The 25,606-nt window shown below is 35.1% G+C and overlaps 2 protein-coding genes across 3 annotated transcripts in view; one reads left to right on the top strand and one right to left on the bottom strand.

The window, feature by feature from the left end:
- Window positions 1-25,606, top strand: part of RB1 (RB transcriptional corepressor 1) — a 162,846-nt gene that overhangs the window by 91,891 nt on the left and 45,349 nt on the right. The gene's annotated exons all lie outside the window — the stretch shown is intronic.
- Window positions 3,044-5,037, bottom strand: LPAR6 (lysophosphatidic acid receptor 6). Its single transcript, XM_045869439.3, has one exon. It carries the CDS (start codon window positions 4,334-4,336, stop codon window positions 3,302-3,304), a length of 1,035 nt encoding a protein of 344 aa, XP_045725395.1. The 5' UTR covers window positions 4,337-5,037; the 3' UTR covers window positions 3,044-3,301.

Consider the following 25,606-nt stretch of genomic DNA (forward strand, 5'->3'; position numbering starts at 1 on the left):
ATTGAAGTAAATCTTTTTTGAGAGCAGGAGGAAGGGGAAAGACTTTAGATAGAGTAGTTGGCCTAGAGTTAATTTCATACTATTTTATTATCCTGATCTATTGCCCTGTTTAATTGATAATTCTTTGTTTTTTTGTAAAATTGACTGTCAGAAAATGGGTAACAGGCATCAGGTAAAAAGGATGAAGAAAGAGATTAAATAGGTAATTAAGAATTTGTGATTTTAGGGAAGTGTATATGTTGATTTCTGGAAAATGTAATTAAGTAATATTGTTGACCATTAAATACTCTGGTCTATTTAAAGATGTTTTGTGTCCTTATGTTTGTCCATTAGTTCCTTTTAATTTAGAATTTGTTTCTTGGAGATCATGTTATAAATGGATAAGTTGATTTCCAGCCCAGCCCAACAGAGCTTTTTAAAAACATTTTACCTTAGGATTATGTTAAGATTCATCCATTAGTAAGCACTTTATAAAATTTTCTATATATTTATTCACAACTAAGAGCACCAAGTTATATCTTCCCTTACTTGCATCTGGGGTTGGATTGACATGTAAGTACTAAAAAAATTTGGGTGTTGAGAGGTAGTGAAGATTCTGTTAGGCAATAGTAACTTAATATACTGATAAGAGATCATATATCTGGTTCATTCATTAGGGGTCCAAAATTACAGAACCAAAAAGCAGTTGTGTTAGATATGAGTCGTGAATTAGATGCTTCTCAGTTGGGGATATGAAATTTTATATGAAGTTTTTTATTATATTTTATATTCCTCAACTGAGTGACTAATCTTTATGATACCAGTATCTATAAGATTTATACCTCAAATTTACTTTCAGTATTTTGAATGTAGAATATAAAGTCAAAACTCCTTGATGAAGTAGTGTCTCCAGTTTCTTTAAATTTTTTGTACATGTATTATGTACAGCACATATATTTTCATATATTCTTTTAATAAACTAGTTACTTAGTTGTTATTTTCTCAGAAAAGGTCATTTCTGAGTTTAGAACCAGTTATTAGGATCCTGGGGAACTGTTTTCCACACCTTAAAAATGTTCTCATCTTCTGTTCCTTTGAAGGGCGTTAATGTGGAACAGAAGATTAGTTAAATCATCTACTCTTTTACAAAGATGTTAAAAACAGAGGGCATAGTTTTTTGGGAGGGAGGGCTTGGTACTATCACTTTAAAGTAAAAAAAGTAAAATTCTCAAGAGTTCTCAAGAGGCTTTCTGGGGAAAGAAGAAAGAGAAAATTTTGAGTATGTAATTTACCATAACATGCAGTGCTAACAAAGGAAAATAACTTTAGTACACTTTCTGTCCATGTAGTTAAGCTTTACCCAGGATTTGAAGTTCTAGAAGATAAAACTAGTATTCATTATCTGTTAGCTATTACTTTGTGAAAAATCTTACAAAACTTTTGATTCATCTTTCTGTTGACAATAGGGCAACAAAAATGTCTCCAGTAATCACAGTAAAAACAAATATCTAATGACTGTTTTGCTTGTATTTTAAAGTAATAGTCATACTTTGAGATCTTGCTCACAGATCTTTAAGCCAAGGAAAGTTCTGAGAAATCTCAGTTACAAACTCTCACCCCTTTTTTCCACATCATTAAGTTGTTAGTTGCTTTTCAAGAGTAGATATATTTATTTTCTGAAGAGTGATATCAAATAAAGGTGTACTACAGGGCAAATTGAAGACTTGAAGGATTTATTTTGCCTTTGGTTTATCTAAAGGAAACCATGGCTACCTAAAGAAAATCCCCCAGTTATTTTATTGAAAATAGATTACTTCTCTAGCAAATGACTATGATTTGTCTGAAATCATTGTAGCCCAAGCCCAGAGAACAGCAAAAATCAAATTTAAATTAAGAGTAGTTGTCCACGACAACCCTGTTGGGACCCCTCTCACTCTTGAGAGCTTCTTCTGTATCTTCACTTAATAAACTTTTATCGATTTTAAAAAAAAGAGGATTTGTCCAAAGTTGTGTTCAGGACTTGAAAGATTAGATGTAAAAATCAAATACATTGAATGCTGAATTTAATTATGTCATTTTTCTCAAATAAAAAGCATTCTTTTTTAGTTAACTTTGGAGAACTGCTTGAATTTGAAAGAATATATGTTGGAAAATGAAAACGTTTTAGTGTAGTTGGTACTTAACATCTACTAAATTATAGCTCAAATCGATACCTTTTCTGTGTTTAAGAAAATGAAAATGCAGTTGTACTGAGTTATTTGACCCTGTAGTTTTGGTGCTTTTTACATAAGGAACTATGTTTTTACTTTATAAATTATTTTGATGTACATTAACATTTTGCCTACTGGAAATAATATTTTCAGCTGTTCAATATTTGACTTTAAATGGTCAAAAGAGAGAAGGGAAGTAATGTATTTACTGATCACTTTCTAAGCACCAAGTTTTGTATTTCACTATCTTACTATCTGTGGTATTTCTGACTTAAAATACACATACAGGTTACTTACTGTGACAAAATATACCTTTGAAATGTACCTCCAAGTAGTATTTTTTTTTAAATGTACCTAGCAAAACAGCATTTTGTTAGTTTCTTCCCTCAATTTTGGTGGCATATATTATTTTGAAATTGAGCGCTGTTATATCCAGAAAATAGATCAAAATAATAATTTTAAAGTATACATACTACATGGTTAGATAGCACATGCTTCTTATGAATTGCCTACAAAGACAAAAGCCTGAATATTATCTGTAACTGCTCGAGATCCCCAAATAGTTAGTGTGTTGTTAATTCTAGAGAAGACATTTTTAGCTATTTTTTTCAAAGAACACTCCAAAACCACTTGTTATTTCAAATTATTCTCCTTTCTCATTTATGTTATAGTTCAAGAAACATGATTAGTAGTTCCAATTCAAATTGAAATAGAAATTAGATATGTTGAATAAAAATATTAAATACATAAAACATTTAATTGTTATAAATCATTTAGTTTAAAATTGCTAAGAAATTAAACAGCACACATGGTCACCACATGATTTAAATCATAGTCACTTTTAGACTCTGAACAAGTCTTTTAGGGATTTTTAATGAAGAGGAAGGTAGAGGTCAAAATGGCTCAGAAAAATAAAATGGTGTGTATACAAGAATAGAATACATTTTAATGCTTAACACATCGAATACAATTTTTTATACTATTAACTTTAAAATGTCCACGTGTTTATTTTCTTTCAGAGGTGGAGAAATAGTTGTCCAAGAAAGCACTTCTCACAGTTGAAGGAACTTAGAGGTTCCCAGTGTAGTCCCAGTGGTTTCATTTCAGGCAGCTTATATTGTAGATTCACTGTCAAATATCTTACTTTTTAAGGTCTGTAGGTTATGTTGAATAAAGTTCTCTGTGCTGTGAACTTCAGAGAATCTGAAGTCACTTTTCCTAGCAGACCAGTTTTTAATTTTTATTGAATTCTGAATCGTTTCTGACGTGAAGTAGTAAACTATAGGGTCAAAGCAACAGTTTGAAACAGCAATGCAGAGAGTGATTGGGTACATGGTCCTTACGGCTGCCACTGCCGAGCAGTTTACAAATGTTTGTGTTCTCATAAGAGAATATAAAATAAGATTGATATTGTAAGGCACAAAACAGAAGCAGAATATGACCAAATGTACAAAAATCATTCTTAAAACTTTAGTTTTGTTTATTTTGCTTCTACTTAGTGTAACAGGTTTATTTAAAGTTCTTAGCACCACACTAGAACAAGTTACGTTTAAAATTAGAGGAATAAAAAATCCCACTATTTCGATGAAAATTACAATCCTTGAGAGATACGTTTTCCATGTAGCTTCTGGAAATTTTTCAAAGCAGGCTTCTGAGGAATTGTTCCCCAGAGAGTTGGTGGACTGAAAAAATACTGCTGGTGCACTTCCTCCTATCACAGTTAGCCACACAGCAATGCACAGGAGTTTTGCATTTCGTTTGGTTCTTAAAGTCTTTGACTTAAATGGGTAGACAATTGCCAGAAACCGATCCACGCTAATACAGGTTAAGAACAGAATGCTTCCATACATGTTGGTATAAAACAGCATCACTGAGATTTTACAAAGTACATCTCCAAACGGCCAGTTCTGTGTTGCAAAGTAAAAAATCCTGAAGGGTAAAGTAAAAACAAAAAGCAAGTCTGACATTGCCAAGTTAATCATGTATGTTGTGGTTTCATTTCTCACTTTGAGGGTGCAGATGAAAATGTATATGGCAACACAGTTGGATATTAACCCAAGCACAAACACCATACTAAACATGCACCCGTACAAAGTGTACTTAAAGGAGTCATCATAGGAGCAATTGGAGCTGTTACTGCTTACCATTATAAAGGCACGTCCAGTTTACAGAATTGAAGTCCTTTTGTCAGCTGCGGTCCTCTTTGGTATTCAGATTGTGACTTTATACCCTCCAGAGTATTTGCAAATTCTTTGTATCTTTGGATAGATTTATAAATATTTCCTTTTTCTTTGAAATCTCGATAAGAAACATGAAATTCGTTGTTGTAAAGTTTCCACTTGGTTTTTCAACAGGAAAATATTCTCATTTTCTAATCCGAAAATTCGTGAATCCAGGGTTTAGGTAACCGACGAACAACTTTTGAAAAATGTAGTCAGTGAAGCCAAGCTATTGGATTATAAATTTAAAGAAAAGCTGTGTTCTAAGATGGGAAGAAAACTACTCATCTGGTAAACTTGTATTTCAGTAGTCAAGATGAATATTCCAAAATTGAAGTTTCTCTACGCTCCAATATATTTAAGATGATGGTAGTAGTCTTTTTTTGCTTTCAGTGCAGAGTTTTCAGAGACTTAAACATTCCCAGTTTGGTCTCACTTCTTGCTTCTTTGAAATGAAGTTTTCCTTTTTGGTATTCCTGCAGTGGATTCCAGATGGTGGTAAGCAGAAGAGTCTTTTAAAGTTTCCGAAATAAATTCCTAAGCGTGTTAGCTCTTGCTGAATCGAAGCCTTTTCCTCCGTTGCCAGATGTATTGTGAGATGGGCTTTCTCTGATGTGGAAAAGAAAGACTTGCTAGATTTGTAGTATGACATCACAGGAAGAAGAGGCTGGGCTTGGACAAAGAAAGGTTTCAGCCCTGTTTGTTTACTGTGCCTTTAATCTGATAATGTGTCTACTGGGAATATACCTAGGAGGCTTGCAAATGGTCACTGGCTGTTGAGCTGAGCCTTTGCCCTTTAACTCTTTTTATGCGGAATTGCTTCTGGGATTTTGGCCATCTTCTTTCCTTTCTTTTATTTCTATTTGGTAATAAGAAATCGGTATTAAGCCTGTTTTTCTCTTATTTGATTGCTTTTGTGTTTGGAATACGAATTTTTTTTAAAGAAATAAAATGTATATGAGTGTGTATAAATTGAAATTGTGGTATCTTAATATAGCATTGAAAAAACTGTTTAATGACTTATGAAAAAGAGAAATTTAATCTTTAGGCGTAAAAAATACTTGACTGACCAGTGGTAATTTTGCCACTCCTGGCTTCTGTTTGCCATAATTGCACATCAAGATTTAATTGGTATGATTGTGAATGGCTCCAATCCTGCATTTCTTCCATTTTTGATAAACAACTTTCTAACATTCTTTCCTCTTTCCTATAAAATTGAGTTAATATTTTAGAGCACTTTTGATTTTTAAATTACTTTCACCAAACAATAAATTCAAGAATGTTCATGTTTGGTGTGGTATTAATCTTACTTACGCACAGAACTAAGTTGCATTTTTTTAAACAAACTTTTTTTCCCCCTAAATTGATTGAAATAAGTTTTGGAGAATAAAAGCTATACTACTTGGCTAAATTTTAGGTTCATAATTTTATTTTCATTACCCTCAGCCTGCCTCTTACCCCTCTTAATATGACATTAACTATGTATGGTTCAAATTTTGTTTTCATTTAAAAGCTCCTATGAGTTGTTTCGGAATATATTTATATTTAAGGGATACTCATTTTTTTAAAGTACAAAGAACTTGGAAGAATAAAGTATGTGCAGGATGGAGGTAATTGAATATGGATGTTACTTCCTCGAGGATTCACAGTACCACTGGACACATACATGTTTTTCTTGTTCTCAATTACCATTTTTCAGAGAGGGCTAGATCTAGTTACAGTTTACTGTTGCTGTTTTCTAGTTTGGTTCAGTTTGGGCCAAAACTCTGTCTTTCGAAGTATCTATTAGGGAAATTTAGGGAATTTAAGAGTGATTTGTTTTTCCTTCCTAAATTACCTAACTAATTTAAAAGTAATATGTTGCAGCAATATGTTTTATGCTGATTTTATACCTTTTTCATTATAAAATTAAGTTTAGCAACTTCTGTTGTTTGTTGATGAATCCTGCCTAAATTGTATTCTTTTTTTATTGTTTTGACTGGGAAATTTATAATCAAGTGACACCAAAAAATGAGTATTATTTATAATCAATAAACTTAAACGTTAAAGGGTTGAATTCTTTGTGTATCACTCTGGTATGAAAAAGAGGTAGCATGTGTAAGTGTTCATATTAGAAGGCAGGTGAATAGTAATGAAATAAGGAGTAGTTAATAAGCTTGTATTCTTATTGAGAAAAATTTTCTATTATAGTTTCTTAGTAATCTATTAAATTGATAATCTCTTTAGTCATCATTAAATAAAATAATAAGCAGTCATATGCCCTGACCTTGTTTACTTCTGCTTTCATTTTAATATGGCATTGTCTCAAACAAAGAGGTAAAATGTATTAATTCTGCATGGGAATATTCTTCCACATATTGATGTTGTTATTCACTGGACTTGTTATTCACTTAACTATTCATTTCTAGTTTTTCATGTTTGAGTTATTCGTGCTTATAGATCACTATTTGTTGAATTAAGCTTTTTGTTATTATCAGTATATTAGTATATGTTTGTATTTTTAATTCTTACATAGGTTTTGACCCTGTTAGTGATACATGTTTGCTGATGAATGAATCATAGTAATAAACTTTACTTTTGTTGAAAACTGTTTCTGTTTAGGAAAAGAGCAATAGCAGAGGGGCCGTCTGCTTCAGAGAAGATTATTAAATGCTGGATTTTTCAAGATACTTAATTTGACTTCTAATTAAAGAATCAAAGTGAAATTAGATACCTTGAAAATACCTTAGGTTAAGATTTGAAAGATATAGTAACTGCTTACAAAGGGAGTTAAATAAATATAGGGAATTGAGTATATTTAATAGGTGCTTTGTATTTGATAGCCTCAGACCAAACTTATTTTAATATGAGATTTGTACATTTCTGAAAGTTAAGTCCGTGAATCAACTTATTTCTTGAGTGGGGCTTTCTAGGGTCCTGAAAAAACATGTACCACTGATTTGAAATTTAGTGACTCTCATTATGTGAGTCTTCACTTTCCAAATTTTAATTTTATCAAGAAGCCACGTAAATAGCCAGCTAGTCTATAAAGTGGATGTTTTATTCACTACAATAATAGTATAAATCATTTAGTTGTGTAACTCGTTTTTTATCAGGTTCAGAGAGAGTATTCTGTTAGTTAACTATTAGAAGTTTAAAGGTTTGGGCAACTTGTGAGATCTTGACTAAATTTCTGCTACAGCTCTGATATTGAGGAGGTAAGAATCTGACTTTTTTATGCCTGATTCAAAAATAGGCTCATAATAGTTTGTTGGATGAATAAATATATCTTTATTGGACACCCACTATAAACAAATAATGTGTTAAGTGTGCTCCTCAGCCATTCTTACTGTCTCTTCATTTTTATAATGGTTATTTTCTGACCTTGATAGCAGTATCATATTTATCTTGTCCCCCTTTAATTCTCACTGCCACCTTTCTGGGGTAACCCTGTCACTCTTACCTGTATGGTTGTTATAATGCCTTGTCTTCTTATTTCCAGTCCCACCCTTTTCCATTTCCCCCCCTGCTAGCCTGTCACAGACCAACTCATGAATGAATCAACTATTTATTCATTTATACTTCTTGCTTCCAAAAAGAATATAAAGCAAATGATAATTTTAAAATTGTCATAACTGATAGAACTAATAAACATTTAAGATTTTAGTGTTTTATTGAATGTAAATTATACCTAAACTTTAAAAGTTTAAAAAGAAAGTATAGAACAGTTAAAAAGTTTAAATGTGGGGCACCTGGGTGGCTCAGTCGGTTAAGCGGCTGCCTTCAGCTCAGGTCATGATCCCAGGGTGCTGGGATTAAGCCCCGTGTTGGCTCCCTGCTCAGCGGGGAGCCTGCTTCTCCCTCTCCCTCTGCCTGCCTCTCTGCCTACTTGTTCTCTCTATCTCTCTGTCAAAAAAATAAAAACCTTAAAAAAAAAGTTTAAATGTGAGAAATTATTCTATATATTAGTCATTTTCATTATTCTAAAAATTATTCATTTTGAACACAATAAAAGTTTGCAAAAGGCACAAAAGTCTTAAAACACAAATTCATTACACATTAGCAAAAGAATAAAAGCCAAGTGTTAGGTGGGGAGAGAGAAGGGTGGGAAGGGGGCAATATGTGAAATAATGATGTTTGAAAAATCTAGGCTAAGAGAAGCTACTGCAATTGATGCAAGGCAGAAAAGGAGAACTTGGTGGATTATGTTGCTTTCATTTAATGAAAGAAAACATTCCAGAGTGTCAGGGGAGAAACTTTTCTTTGCTTTATCTCAGAAATACATTGTGAATCTTTACAGGTGAACCATTAAATGACCATAGGAGGTTGTTTTCTAGTGGCAGAACATATGCCATTTCTCATTGGCCCTCAATTTAAGAAGAGTACCCAATGTCAAATTATGGTTCTGAGAAACATATGTTGGTAGATTAATATCCAAATATATGTGGTAATTCTGGTTTAATGCTGAGGAAAGTTTGATAGTCTAGTGCAAGGGATCTCCACCTAAAGACCTTGACATCTCTAAAACTCCTGTTTTACTCATTCCCCTGAGGACTGGGGCCATGGCTTTGATGAGATTCTGTGACTAAGAACAGGTAAGAGACCATGGATCAAAAGAAGTGAGGGATTAGCAAGTCCTGTTAGCTACTTCTCGAAATATCTGGAAATCTCTGAAATATTTTGAAAGTTTTTCTCTATGGATAGACTAGAAGGAAAAAGACTATTTGCTAGTGCAGGTTCTTTATGAATGAAGTACAGAATTGTGTATGTAGGCAATAAAATGTAAATCTGTAATTTTTTTCATTTTGATAGGGAAGTGTGAAAGTGTTGTGTAAAGTGCACAGGCAAAGAATCAGAGAAGCTTGTTATGCAGTCATTTGAACTTCCTAAGGTTCTGGCTCCTTGGCTATAAATTGAGGGGGTTTGACTGCTAAGAGGTCCCTTCCTGCTTCTGTATCTGATTCTGATTCTTTTAATACTTTGAATGCTTAAGCTGCTAGTTTGGTTTTTTTCACTCTCACGTATAACAAATCAAGGAGTCACTTTTCATTTTTTATGTTTAAGGATTTCTAATTTTGAAGACAGGTTGTACAAGAAATATGTACAAGAAATATTCTTTGCTTAAGCCAAGAGTCTCATAAGGGGAATTTTGTTAACATTTTGTTATACTGTAAAGATTTAACATTGAAAAAGACTTTACTTTGTATTTCTATAGAATTCTTCTTTAAAAGATTTTTCTGGGTGCCTGGGGGGCTCAGTCAGTTAAGTGTCCGACTCTTGATTTCAGTTCAGGTCGTGATCTCAGGGTCCTGAGATCGAGCCCTGCCTCAGGCTCCGCTCTCAGTGGGGAGTCTGCTTAAGATTCTCGCTCTCTCATTCTGCCCCTCCCCTGCTCTCTCTCTCTCAAATAAATAAATATTTAAAAATAAATAAAAATTTTTCTTTCCAAAGCACAATAAGATGCCATGTTTTTATTATAAAATTGATCAAAACTCTAAAGTGATTTCTCATTAGAAGTTTTGATGGCCATGGGCGCCTGGGTGGCTCAGTTGGTTAAGTGACTGCCTTCGGCTCAGGTCATGATCCTGGAGTCCCTGGATCGAGTCCCACATCGGGCTTCCTGCTCGGCAGGGAGTCTGCTTCTCCCTCTGACCCTCCCCCCTCTCATGTGTTCTCTCTCATTCTCTCTCTCTCAAATAAATAAATAAAATCTTTAAAAAAAAAAAAGTTTTGATGGCCATAATTGGATTTGTACCTAAAATAACATCGAGAATATGAGATTTATAAAGCAATTGGATGGGAGTGTGTGTGAAACTTAAACTGAAATAAAGTTGTTCAAGTTCAAAATAAAGTGTGGAATAGTGAAATTTTAAAATGTAAGAATAATACTCTAAACTTACTTTGTTTTGAATGCAGCAAATTTTTGTTGTGATGAGATGTGACTCTTAAACATTCTCTCCCATCTCAAATTTATACTTATTAAAAAAGTTTTCTCGGGCGCCTGGGTGGCTCAGTTGGTTAGGCGACTGCCTTTGGCTCAGGTCATGATCCTGGAGTCCCTGGATTGAGTCCCGCATCGGGCTCCCTGCTCGGCAGGGAGTCTACTTCTCCCTCTTACCCTCCTCCCTCTCATGCTCTCTGTCTCTCATTCTCTCTATCTCAAATAAATAAATAAAATCTTTAAAAAAAAAAAAGTTTTCTCACTTTAGAATCTTCTGAAGCCTATTTGGATAAATTTTTTAAGTTCAGACATGAACAAAACTTTCAATTTGAGAAATGAACATTTATAATTTATGTCAATAGAATATATTATTTTATATAAAAAGATATTTTAATTAAACAAATTTAGTATTACTATGTGTTGATATATTTTGAAAGTATTTTACCTTTCCATCATTATTGCAAACACTTAGCAATTTTTGTTACTCTTTACTCGAGCATGAGTCATCTACCCAAGTTCAGAGGGTTGAACCAGCTTGTAGGGTTGGGTGGAAGTAGAAGAAAGATTTTTAGGGTGATGAATGATAATTTATAGCAAAGTAAAAGTAGATGGGAATGGTAGTTGAAGCAGGTTCAAGCAAAGAGGGTAAATGAAATTAAGAGGAACAGGAATGTTGTGGTGTAAGACTTAAAACTTGAGTAAATATATTTATCACTGCCAACACTTTGAGTTGTCCCTTCTTCCTTTTTTCCTATCTCTGCCTGCTCCAACTCCTTCATCTCTGCCTCTTAAAATCCTATCACATTTTTTATGGAGACCTCTCAATTTCATCAGTTTTTTTCTATGCTTCCATAGTATTTAGTCTGTCTTCCTTTTAAGACATATTCATTCAATTCAGTTAAGATTAAAGAACAAAGAAATAATTGCAGTACAGAGTATAACAATAGATGTTTATACAAAATGGAGATGAGAGTCAACCACGTTGGTTAAAGTGCCTTCAGAGGAGGTAATGTCTCAAGAAGGCAAGCCTTTAAAGTTGAATAAGAGTTTGAAATTTAAAGTCTTGAAGGCTAGAGCCATGCCTGGTAATAATGTCTTAGTATAGTACTATCAGTATAGTCATGTTGTCTTTTTCAACCAAAAACACATAAAATGATTTGAATGACAGTTTTCTCAATTTTCTCAAGAATGCTACATAATTAGTTCCACTCTAAATTTCTAGAGGAGAAGTTAATTCATCACATCCAAAGTATGCTTGGGGGCATAGGGGTTAATTTGGTTATAAAATACAGTTGAGAAAGATTATAGGTTGGTTGTGGTTTTTAAAAGTCTTTCACCTACTTTAGCTTTTTTTTTTTTTTTAAGATTTTATTTACTTATTCATGAGAGAGAGAGGCAGAGGGAGAAGCAGACTTCCCGCAGAGCGGGAAGCCCGATGCGGGACTCGATCCCAGGACTCTGGGATCATGACCTGAGCCGAAGGCAGATGCTTAACCATCTGAGCCACCCAGGCGCCCTCTTTCACCTACTTTAGAAGCAGGAAGATAAAGTATAAAAAAACCAATCTAGGTGTTAAGGGACCTAGACTCATAATTCCGGCTGTGCTACTAAAAATTAATGTGACATTAAGCAAATAATTTAACTTCTCTATTATATATTTGTAAAAGAAGAATATTGAACTAGATCTTTAGAATCCTTTTCAGACCTTACATTTCTAATTTAATCTTCATACTAATTTTAAATGATACAAAGAACATATATTATTGTCTCCAAGAAAGTGAAATTCAGAGAAGTTGTGGTTTGTCTAGAATTATATAAGTGATTAAATGATGGAGAATCATGAAGCCAGAACTAGAAACCAGGTCCTCACTGTTAAGTACCCAACCCAGTTCCTTGTACTTTTTTGTTAAGTTAGAGAATGCAATTGAATGAGTGCAGGGGGGCTAGAACTACTATTCTAGTTCCTTGATGTCTAGTCATGTTTTCCTGCTATTCCTTAACACAAAATAAGAACCTTGGTTCGTAGCTTAGGTGAATGTTAAGCAGAGAAGAACTTTGTTTTTATATGTGTAAGCTATGTAGACTTTGTGGGGAAAGATTATAGTCTAAAATTATGACAAATTTAGCTTAACCTCTTAGAGTAGATTAAAATCATAATCCTTAACTTTTAGCTTCATCTATATTGATTTTTTTAAAAAGTTTGGAATTGGAAAAAGTACGCACCAAATTTTATATGGGTAAGAAGGAAATATTTCTGTTTCTTTTAAATAATTAGAAAAAGGATTTCCTGTGAATAGTAAATTTAACATTTTCCAGCAGTGTTTATTATTAGAAATCCAGTGCTCTTTAGTTTATTTCAGTAAGCATTTGTTGACTTTATCCATTACTGAAGTATGAAGATAGGAAAGGATTGCTCTTTTAGGATGCTCCTGAAAATCTAAATGCTTGTGGCCGGAAAGCTGCTCTTTGATACACCTGAGTTCATTTGTTCCCAATAATGAAATTGCGTTTTAGGGAAACCAAGTTTGGTGCTTTGGAGTGACTCAGAGGCAAGTTGCTGAAGATACATCGTTGAGTTAGATGTGTACATCTGTAGAAGTTCATAGGAGTTGTCATAAGAAACTAGAAGGATTGATTCTGTATTCTCAGATTGCTCTGCAAGAGTCTTTATGTTCTTACTCTATACATAGTGATAATAGACACGCATTGTTGATGTGGTTCGATTTTATTTATTTATTTGAAGAGAGTGAGCATGAGCTGGGGCAGGGAAGCAGTCTTGGTACCAGGACCCTGGGATCATGACCTGAGCCGAAGGCAGACACATAACCGACTGAGCCACCCAGGCCCCCCCAGCTTTTTTGATTAACTGGTGTCACTCTGATTAAATAAGACAATTCCTGCATCAGCAATAATCAACTGGAAAATTTAATGGATAAAAGATTCCACTTAGGACAGCAAATAGTATAAAATACCTTAAGAATAAATGTAATTGGGAAAAAACAGGATCTAGATGAAAACAAAAGACCCAAAGCTTTAATGAAGGCCATAGAAGAATACCTGAATATGTGACATGCAGTTTTACTGGGACAAATCTATAAGTTTAATGCTATTTCACTAAAAATCCCAGTAGATTTTCGGTGAATGTCCTGAATAAAATGGTGTGTGTACACACACACACACACACACACACATATATATAGTGTGTATATGTTGTATATTACATGTAGTGTAATATACATATGTAGTATAACCTAGTGATTTTACTTCCCAAAATTTTGTCTTTCCTTCCCATTCATGTTCCTATCAGTAATACCTATTTCCTCACACCCTCCTCTAAACCAGATTATTATGAGCCTTTTAAACCCTTCCTTAATTAATAGGTCAAAAGTGGTATCTCATTTAATTTGCAATTCTTTAGTTCTGAGTGAATTTGAGCCCAGAAATAGACTACGAACCTGGGGAAATACATTAGCACTTCAAATCAGTAGAGAAAAATATGGATAGTTCAGTAAATGCTCAATGGGTCATCAGGGAAGTAATTTAAAAAGAGAAAGAAGTGTACTTTAACTTTTTTTTTTTTTTTTAAGATTTTATTTGAGAGAGAGCAGGAGAGGGGGAAGAGTCAGGGGGAGTGGGGCAAGTGGACTCCCCACTCAGCAGGGAGCATGGTGACCTGGGACTCTATCCCAGGACCGTGAGATCCTGACCTGAGCCGAAGTCAGATGCTTAACTGACTGAGCCATCCAGGCTCCCCTGGACTTTAACTTTTTTTTTTTAAGATTTTTTTTTTTTTTAATTCATTCGAGACACAGAGATACAGAGAGAGAGAGAGCATGAGCAGGGGGAGAAGCAGAGGGAGGGGAAGAAGCAGGCTGCCCGCTGAGCAGGGAGCCCGATGTGGGACTCAATCCCAGGATCCTGGGATCATGACCTGAGCCAAAGGCAGACGCTTAACCATCTGAGCCACCCAGGCGCCCATGGACTTTAACTTTTTATACCAAAATAAATACCAACTAGATCAAGTATTTAAACGTAAAAAAAGACTCTTAAAAAAAAAAAAGACTCCATAAACTTCTGGGAAAAAACTGAGTGTACTTAAAAATAACAGTATAGTAGAGACTTTCTAAGTATTATATGAAGTCTTCAGTTTTAAAGGAAAAGATACATTTGACTAAACAGTTTTGTTGCTGGAATACGTAGAGTAGGAAGAAAATGTCAGTTTATCATATTGCACTTCATATAATAATAAAATAATGGTGGGCACCTGGATCATTCAGGAGAGTATGGGATTCTTGGGGTTGTGAGTTCACACTTCATGTTGGGCATAGAGTTTACTTAATAAAAAAAAAAAAGAATAAAGCTAATGAAAATTAACAATCCATTAAAAAAAAAAGGGAAAAAGATCTGAACAAGAATATAATTTTTTCTCTTAACTTAAAAGTGACTTGCAGTTTTTGATACCCAGATTAATATTTTTATTTTTTAAAGCTTTGGCCTTCAAAATAAAAATGAGTATACATAATTTAGATTCCTTGTTTTCTTTTTCTTCCTTACAAATGGCAGATTTTTAAGATCTAGTTCTATGAACATTATTTCAAATACATTTAAATTAATCTGCACTTAGGCAGATGTTTTGCTCTTAACTAGAATTTAAAGAGACAGGCTCTTTTAACAGACACTGATACTCAAGGTATATGGAAGAATTAATCAGTAAGATTCTAAAAGCGAAATTTCCATGATCGCTTCTTTTATTGGTTTGCTGGTGTGATTATTTTAATCAACTGACTTCACATTCTTGGAAAACTTGAGTGTTTCCTATCAATACCAGATGTCACCAGTACTGCCTCACAGAAAGTTTAGAAACAAAAGACCGGAAGGACTGACTCTACAAAAGGGCCCCTTTTAAAGCCCAGCTTTTTGTTGTTGTTTTTAGTTAAAAGTGGACTGCTTCAGCCAGACCAAAGAACAGTTGCTGGATTGTTGTCCTGGTTATATAGATAGGGAAATAAGATAGGCACATTTGAATTTTTTTCCTTCTTATGTTATCTTTAATCTTGGATCTACTGATATTTATTTGTTTATTCAATAGCAAATATTTACTGAGCGGCAACTGTGTGCCAGGGGCTCTTCCAGTTGCTGGGAATACAGCAGGGGAAAAAAAAAATTCTTGAACTTACTTATATTTTATTTGGGGGAGGCGTGCAATCAATAAGTGATTACATAATTGGTCATATGGTGGTAAGATCTCTGACGAAAAATACATTTAGGAGGAAAAGGGAAGTGTTCTAGGACAGGCTTGCTGATAAGGGGACATTTGAACAGAAGTGAAGGAATGAATCATGTGGATGTCTCAGGGACTAACCCTTAACTGATAAACAGTCTTTAAAAACACTCTCCCCAGTTTGTATTTCCAGCCTCATCTTCCGTAACTTCACTCACCAGGTTCTTGTACCCATAATTTTCATGGCAATTGGAAATTTCCAAACAGCATTTCAGCTTGATAAAATTCCACAGGTCTACTTGTAATTTTTGCTTTGCATGACACCTTATAAACTTGGTTTGGTTTGGTTTTGGCTACTTGACAGCATTCTTGAAACTAAATACTTCTAGGAGAGTACCTGTCTTTCATTAAAAGGAGCCCCAGGCCAATAATTTCATTTCAAGTCAGACCCCACCCTGACTTCTGCCTCCCGGTGCAGTTATCAGGTTCATCTTTTACTCTTTGATGCTTTGGCTAGCACCCTATTACCTCAGGACTGAATTTTCTCCTGGGTTCAGTTTCCCTGATAGCAGTGACATCTGACAGATTATTATCAATTGACTTCCTTGACTTCTGTTAATTATCTGTCCTACATATGCCTGAATGAGCATCTGGGATCTTAAAAGTACTTACATATTACAGTTATCTTTTCCCCATCATAACATGGTATCCTATTTTGGATCCACCTTTAGATTCTGTGTCAGTCCTTCAAGGAGCCAACTCTTTTCCTTACTCTTGTGTTCTGACACAACTTGTTACCTAGCCCTGCTCATTTTTGGAACCGTGACTTCACTTTTCTTTGACACAACTCAATCAGTTTTTAGGCACATATGACATCATTCCATGAGGCTGGTTTTTCAATAATTTTTCCTAAGAATAAATTTATTGTTTATAATGTAGGAAAGATATTAAGATTCTTAAAGAGTAATAGAAAAAAATTAGAAGGAGAAAAGGTAACAATTCTCCTGCTGTAATAAATCAGCTGTCATTTTCTAGTTTTTTAAAAAAATACATATATGTATACCTTTTTAGATTTTATTTTTTTAGATTTTTTAGATTTTATTTATTCATTTGAGACAGAGAGATAGAGAACATGAGCAGGGGGAGAGGCAGAGGGAGAGGGAGAAGCAGGCTCCCCGCTGAGCCAGGAGCCTGATGTGGGACTCGATCCCAGGACCCTGGGATCATGACCTGAGCTGAAGGCAGATGCTTAACTATCTGAGCCATCCAGGCGCCCCTAAAAATATATGTATGTACATATTAAAGTTTTATTTAAATTCCAGTTAGTTAACATATAGTGTCATATTAGTTTTAGGTGTACAATATAGTGATTCAACACTTCCATACATTGCTCAGTGCTCATCATAACAAGTGCACTCCTTAATCCCCATCACCTATTTAACTCATTTCCCCACCCACCTCCCCTCTGGTAACCATAGTTTGTTCTCTATAGTTAAGAGTATGTTTCTTGGTTTGTAGCTCTCTTTCTCCCCTTTGCTCATTTGTGTTGTTTCTTAAATTCCACACATGAGTGAAATCATATGGTATTTGTCTTTCTCTGACTGACTTCTTTCGCTTGGTATAAGACTTTCTAGCTCCATCGATATCATTGCAAATGGCAAGATTTCGTTCTTTTTTATGACTGAATAATATTCTATTGTATGTATATACCACCTCTTCTTTACCCATTCATCAGTCCATGGACACTTGGGCTGTTTCCATAATTTGGCTATTAATGATAATGCTGCTATAAACATCGGGGTGCATGTGCCCCTTTAATTCAGTATTTTTGTGTCCTTTGGGTAAATACCTAGTAATGCAATTGCTTAATCGTAGGGTAGTTCTGTTTTTAACTTTCTGAGGAACCTCCATGCTGTTTTCCAGAATGGCTGCACCAGTTTGCATTCCTGCCACACAGTGCAGGAAATTTCCCCTTTCTCCACATCCTCGCCGTCACCTGTTGTTTCTGGTGGTGTTGTTTTTAGCCATTCTGACAGGTGTGAGGTGATATCTCAGTGCAGTTTTGATTTGCATTTCCCTGATGATGAGTGATGTTGAGCATCTTTTCATATGTCTATTAGCCATCTGTATGATGTCCTTGGAAAAATGTCTATTCATGTCTTCTGCCCGTTTTTAAATTGGATTATTCATGTGCTGTGTGTTGAGTTTTATAAGTTCTTCATGGATTTTGGATACTAACCCTTTATCAGATATGTTGTTTGCAAATATCTTCTCCCATTCTGTAGGTTGCCTTAGTTTTGTTGATTGTTTCCTTTGCTGTACAGAAGCTTTTTATTGAGATATAATTGACATATAACATTATATTAGTTTTAGTTGTACAATGTAATGATTCAATATTTGTATATATTGTAAAATGATTACCACAAGAAGTATAATTAACGTTCATCAACATACATAATTACAAAACTTTTCTTGTGATGAGAACTTTTAAGATTTGCTATCTTAGCAACTTTCAAATATGCAATATTATTAACTGTAGTCACCATGCTGTACATTACCTCCCCATGACTTATTTATTTTAAAATAAACTGGAATTTTGTACCTTTTGATCTCTTTATCCATTTTGCCCTACCCTCCACCCCTCTGGGATTCATGTCTGTTCTCTGTATCTATGAGCTCAGTGTTTTGTTTTGTTTTGTTTTTAATTCCACATATAAGTGAGAGCATACTGTATTTGTTTTGCTCTTACTTCACTTGGCATAATGCCCTTAAGGTCTATCCATACTGTTGCAAATGGCAAGATTTTCTTCTCTTTTATGACTGAATAATATTCTATATACAGCACATTTCCTTCATCCATTCCGTCAATGAATACTTAGGTTCTAGGTTTTTGGTTTGGTTTTTTTTTTTTAAGATTTTATTTTTAAGTAATCTCTACATGCAAGGTTGGCCTTGAACTCACAACCCTGAGATCAAGAGTCGCATGATCCACCAACTGAGCCAGGCAGGTGCCCTAAGATCGAGGTTTAATTTAAGTCTTTGCTATTATACTTACATAGCTGAAATCAGAGAATAGTATCTTTAAGGTTTAGAAGGGAACACTGCTTTTTCTTCATATGTCCTATTAGATAAAAACATTTTCTACTAGATAAGAACATTTTCTACTGTATCTTTTAAACTATCTTACCATAATTTTTCAAAATGATTTTAGCCACCATCCATTTTAAACAATATGAAAAATAAGCTAATTTGTGACACGAACATACATATAAACTACTAAAGCCTTGGTACCTTCCATTATGACATATCAGAAATGGAACCTTTTAGGAATAGATTAACTTTTTAGACTTTAAGCTTTTTTAAAAAATGCATATGTGCTTTTCTTTTTTTTTTTTTTAAGATTTTATTTATTTGACAGAGAGAGACACAGCGAGAGGGAACATAAGCAGGGGGAGTGGGAGAGGGAGAAGCAGGCTTCCCACTGAGCAGGGAGCCCGATGTGGGGCTCGATCCCAGGACCCTGGGATCATGACCTGAGCCGAAGGCAGATGCTTAACGACTGAGCCACCCAGGCGCCCCTGCATATGTGTTTTTCTGTTTATATAAGTATATGTGGGTTAATGAGAAAATAGGAGAATGTACTTTGAGGTTTTAAAACACTGAAAGTCATGTTATATTTACTACTTTGTAAATTTAAAAACAATTGTTGGTCAGAAGCAATAAAATTCTTATCTAAGATATATACAATCTGAAGGAAAGAGTTGAGATTCTGCTGTCTTGCTTTCTAATATAGAGAAGGCTTTTTCAGGGACTGCCTCAAAGTAGTATACCTGCTGGGATGAATCTAGCAAAAATTTTTGGTCCAAGAATTTCTGCCACCAAATGAGCCTTAAATAAGTATGCTACAGAAGACAGACTTTATGTAAACCATTTAAAATTACTAGTCAGAAACACTATCAAAGCTTAATTCTTATTTGATAAAACTGTTTTGCTGTTAATGAAAATGTATCTTTTTCTTTTTAGTAGCTATACTGTGCATTACAAAACACTGATATCTTTGAGAAAATTTTCAGCTGACCTAGAGAAGTGGATAGTTTGGTTTATTAAGATTTGTTTTATTCATCACCTTTGAATTAGTTTCTTCTTGAGAAGGAGCATGTCTTAAAACTTTTATCTGTTACCTCCATATTTATTTAAAGGTTACTTGAAAATATGTTCTTAAAATAGTGATAATTAGAAGAAATAATCTTTTTAATAAAAATACTTTGCATTTGGCCATACTATAAATTGAAATCTTAAGATTCAGTTCTCTACTTCAGTGAATCTGTTTTGCGATTCAGTCTTAATAATGAAAAAGTGGATTTTTTAGATAGGTTATTACACCATTGCTCTGTTAGCAATGTCTGGAAATAGCATTAACCATTTTGCTTCAAGTGCTATTACCACAAGCCCAAGACTCCTAAGATTCCCTTTCCTCACCAGGAGGCTTGGAGCAGCAAATGGAATCAGCAGAAGGGACACAGCCTGTCCCAAGACTTCCCTTCCTTGCCTTAGAGACAGCAGGGCTGTAGAGGGACACCAGTTAAGAGATTCCACCCTCCACCTCCCCACCCCCCACCCCCAACTAAGAGACACCTGACAGCCTGACCTGGGGACAATGTGCATAGGTTCATATATCTACCACTACAGTTAAGAAATTGAACAGTTGTATCATATAAGGAACTGCACCCATCATACAAAGCACTAAACCCACATCCTTCCAGCCTCTCATGCCTGTCCTTAACACCTGGTCACTATTAATCTGCCTTCTATTTCTAAGATTTTGTTATTTCAAAATGTAACAGAAATGGAATCAAATACTATTATCTTTTTAGGGTTATCTTTTTTTTTTTTCACTCAGCCAAATTTTCTAGAGATACATTTAAGATATTACATGTATCAATATTTTGTACTTTTTTATTGCTGATTAATACTTCATAGTGTGGGGCGCGGTGGCTCAGTTGGTTAAGCGACTGCCTTCGGCTCAGGTCATGATCCTGGAGTCCCGGGATCGAGTCCCGCATCGGGCTCCCTGCTCGGCAGGGAGTCTGCTTCTCCCTCTGACCCTCCCCCCTCTCATGTACTCTCTCTCTCTCTCATTCTCGCTCTCTCAAATAAATAAATAAATCTTTAAAAAAAAATAAATAATATTTCATAGTGTGAATGTACTACAGTTTCTTTAACCATGCTTGTATTGAAGAATATCTGGGCTGATTCCAGTTTCTAAGTATCACAAGTAAAGCTGCTGTGAACTTTGTGCACAGGTTTTATATGAACTTGAGTTTTCATTTCTTTGGGATAAATACCCAAAGAGTACAATTGCAGAATTGTATGGTTATTGTGTGATTTATTTAATCAGACTGCCAGAGTATATTCTAGAGTGGTTGTACCATTTTAAATTCCCACCAGCAATATATGAGGGCTCCAGTTTCTCTATATCCTTGCCATCATTTGATATTGTCACTTTTTTTTTATTTTAGCCATTCTGACAGTGTAGGGATAGCTTATGGAGTTTATACTTTACATTTCCCATTAGGATGATGGCTAATGATATTGAATATCTTTTTCTGTGTTTATTTGTGATCTGTATTTCCTTTTGGTGAAATGTCTTCTAATATCTTTGCTCATTTTCTAATTGGATTGTTCATTTTATTACCATTGAGTTTCGCAAGTTCTTTATATATTTGGCACTAGTCTATTATTGGAAATGTGGCTTACAAATAATTTCTTCTAGTCTATAGCTTCTTTTTTTATCCTCTTCTACGGTCTTTCTCATAGCCAAAGCTTTAAATTTTGATGAAGCCTAATTTATCAATTTTTCTTTTATGGATCCTGCCTGTGGTGTCAAGTTTAAGATCCCAAAGATTTTCCCCATGCTTTTTTTTTTTTTTTTTAAGTTTTACAGCTTCACATTTTATATTTAAATACATGATCCATTTTTAATTTTTTTAAAACTTTTGTAAAGATTTTATTTTTTAAGTAATCTCTACAGCCAACATGGGGCTTGAACTCACAACCCTGAGAGTCAAGAGTCCCATGCTTCACCAACTGAGCCTCCCAGGCACCCAATTTTTAGTTTAGTTTTGTACAAGTTTTGAGATTTAGGTCAGGGTTCTTTTATTTGGGCTTATAGATATTTTCAAGCATTATTTGTTGTAAAGCCTATCCTTTTTCCATTGATTTGCTTTTGCAGCTTTGTCAAGAAGGGAATAAAGAAGATGATGGAACAAATAGATGTAGTATTTAAACTAACCCATTATCAGTAACTGCACTAAATATAAATGGTCTTAACACCCCAATAAAAAGGCAAAGATTGTCAAAGTGGTTAAAAAAGAAAGACCCGGGCGCCTGGGTGGCTCAGTTGGTTAAGCGACTGCCTTTGGCTCAGGTCATGATCCTGGAGTCCCAGGATCGAGTCCCGCATCGGGCTCCCTGCTCGGCGGGGAGCCTGCTTCTGCCTCTGACCCTCCCCCCTCTCATGTGCTCGCTCTCTCTCATTCTCTCTATCTCAAATAAATAAAATCTTTAAAAAAAAAAAGAAAGAAAGAAAGACCCAACTCTGTGCTATTTACAAGACACCAGTTTTAAGTATAAAGATATATATATGTTAAAAGTGAAAAGGATAAATCTCCAAAACTTAGGAGGCTGGATAGAACTGAGGATAATTCCAAGATTTGTACTGCCGGTGGTTAGGTGGTTGATAACACAGTTAACCAAAGAAGATATTGAAGGAGTCATAGCTGATTGGTGATGAAGGTAATGAGTTCATGTTAATGTTTGAAGATGTGAATCTTTGACATGTTTGCCACAAAATGTTTGCCTTATCAATGTGGAGGTCTGAGATATCTAGCTGGAAATAATGGATCTGGAACTTGAGTAAGTATCTTTAGTCAGAAATGTAGATTTAGGAGAAATATAGCTATAATTAAAGCTGTGATAGTGGCTCAACCAGCATATATATATTGACAAGAAGATCCTGAGGAATATCAGTATTAAAAAAGTAGTAAAGTAAAATGAGAACTGTCAGAAAGGTCAAGGCCTGCCCTAGATTATCTATTTTATATTCGAGTTTCCTTTTGCAGGGTAAAATGATCTTACAGTGATTTGGCTTAGGATAGTACAAAAACATTTCCTGTAACATAGGTCCAGTAATATTCCTTAAAATACCCAGAAAACAATAGCAATTATTTTTCTTTCTACTAGCACTAGAGACCTTGTGCTTACTCGGATAATCAGAATCTCTTTTAGGAACACCTTGACTTGATAGCCTTTATTTAAGTCCTTGACTCTCTGGAAAAGTTCATACTTGCTCTAGAAATGTATGTTAATTATGAAATATCATATAGAATAGACTTAGAGCTTCTACTTTTTCTATGCATATTATTTATTCAGTGGGATCTGTACTAATCTTTCTGGTTGAGTCTGGTTTCCTTCACAAGATTAAGTGGCAAAGCATAGTGAAGTGTTGTCCAGAGAGTGATCATGCTGACAGTTAATTTAAGTAGATAAGTAATGACATGAGACAGCTTGCCTGAGTCCAAGAGAAAAACTGGTCTCACAGTCCTGGACATAGTGCTACAGATATAAATACATAATTTTCAAAAGTTCAGTATTCCACTAAATATTTTCTTTTTTTTTAAGATTTTATTTATTCATGAGAGACAGAGAGAGAGGCAGAGGGAGAAGCAGGCTCCCCGCTGAGCAGGGAGCTTGACCCGGGACTCGATCCCAGGACCCTGGGATCATGACCTGAGCCAAAGGCAGACGCTTAACCATCTGAGCCACCCAGGCGCCCCTCCACTAAATATTTTCTTTATAGTCTTCTAAAAAAATCAGTTGCTATATTAATTATCTATTTGCTGTGTAAGAAATTACCCCAAGATGTGGCAACTTAAAATAACTAAAATTTGGGGGGGCCTGTGGCTCAGTCAGTTAAGCATCTGCCTTTGGCTCGGGTCATGATCCCAGGGTCCTGGGATGGAGCCCCACATTGGGACTCAGTGGGGAGCCTGCTTCTCCCTCTGCCTTCGCCTGCTGCTCCCCCTGCTTGTGTGCGTGCTTTCTCTGACAAATAAATAAATAAAATATTTAATAAAAAAAATAATTAAAGTTTGTTATATCACCCAGTTTCTGAAGGTCAGAAATCTGGGAGTGGCTTAACTGTGTGTGGTTTTGGTTCGTGTTCACTCAGGAGAGACCCTGAAGTTGTCAACTAAAGATGCAGTCAGCTGAAGGCTTTGCTGGAGTTGGAGAATCTACTTCCCAGTTCACTCACTGGTTGTTAGCCAGAGGCTTCCTTTGTTTGCCATGTGGACCTCTCTCCATGGGACTTCCGGGAGCCTAAAACTGCAGGTTTTTTATAAGCTAAGTCAGAAGTGACATGCTGTCACTTCTGCCATATGCCATTGACCAGACAGTCTAACAACATAGGAGGGGTCTTCACAAGGATATAAATAACCCAGTGGTAGGGATTATTGGGGTGATCTTGGAGGCTGGCTGCCACAGGTAATATTTAATGTCAATTAGAAAGCAAATCATATCACTTCTTGGTGCTTTGCTGTATTTTAATTTAACGCTTGATATGGCTATGTTGTATAACATTCTAGAAATATTTGAGTATCCATTATGTGCTAGGCTAGGAACTGGGATTTTATTTTAGAGCTATCTATAAGTCCCATCTGGACCCTGCTAGTCACCTGCTTAAAATCCTTTAATTAGTTTAATTCCCTGCTGTTTCCTTGTTATAAAATCTATGTTTTAGCTTTATGGAACGAATCATCTCAGTCTTGAGGACTTACCCCCCTGGTGCCATTCTGAGTACTTTATATACTTATCATCTAATTGTTATAACAACCAGCCCTATGAGGGAGTATTATTTTCCTTATTTTATGGGAGCTACGTGAAGTTTCTCTAGGGCCATATTTTCTCTTGTTTCTGAGCTGTCTGTTCTGCTTTCCACTTGAAATGACTTCTATCTGTAGGACTCAAATCAGGCTTAACCTTCTTCTAGGAAGTTTTCCCCTAATGTACCTAATCTGGATTCGATGTCCTTCTCTTGATTTCCAGTATATATACCCTGTGTATCCTTTGATTATGGAACTTACTGCTCTGGATTGCTGTTTTTTATTTACTTACCTGTTTTCCTTCATTAGACTAGAGACTGTAGCATAAGGATCAAAAACCTGGGCACTGGAGTGAAAAAACTTGTGGCCAAATCCTGGATCCACCACTTACTAACTGTGCCTTTGGGCAACTTAATCTTAGCGTACCTTTCTTCAGTTGTAAAATGACATAAAAAATAGTACCTTCCTCCTAGAGTTTGTTGTGGGAATGAAATAATATAAATAAAGTCCTTGGTGCTAGCCTGGCATTTGGTAAATTTATAAACTCTTCGAGGGCAGAATTAGGGAATGCTTATTATGTGCCATGTACTGTATCAAACCCTTTGTGTAGTTTATTTAATTCTCACAACAACCCCATGTGGTAGGTACTATCATTAATGTTATATTCTTCTCAGTGGCTATAGTGCCTGTCATAGAATGTGAGTATTTGTGGAATGAATGAATGAATTGTAGATGGAATTGTGGGGAGTAGAGCTAATTGTAGGGGGAGACAACGCCATGGAAACACAGCTAAAAGCATGACAGTAGGCACAAAGAATGAAGAGAAAATGAGCAAATGAACCTGGTTTACAGTGTAGTGTAGGAGCTAACAGCACATGCTCTTGAAACAGACTTTGGTTTAAATCCCTGCTCTACCATTCATTAGCCATAAGACATGGGGCAGATTTCTTAACTTCCATGTTTCAGGTTCTTTATCTATAAAATGGGGATAATAATAGGATGCATTTTATAGATTTATTATGAGGATTACATGAGATAATGTTTATAAAATATTTTGCATAGAACTTGGCATACGGTAGATGCTCAGTAAGTATTTTTGAATTGAGAGGATCAAGAAGACATTATTTTGGTAGTGAAGGAAGTAAAATATTATTATGAAGTATGTGGTAATGACT

The sequence above is a fragment of the Mirounga angustirostris genome, unplaced genomic scaffold (genome assembly GCF_029215605.1).
Source record: "Mirounga angustirostris isolate CCGP_5_RB_7025 unplaced genomic scaffold, mMirAng1.0.hap1 SCAF_3, whole genome shotgun sequence".
Taxonomy (NCBI): domain Eukaryota; kingdom Metazoa; phylum Chordata; class Mammalia; order Carnivora; family Phocidae; genus Mirounga; species Mirounga angustirostris.

Excerpts from the sequence above, each read along its gene's own strand:
- LPAR6 (XM_045869439.3), bottom strand. The coding sequence starts at position 4,336 with ATGGTAAGCAGTAACAGCTCCAATTGCTCCTATGATGACTCCTTTAAG.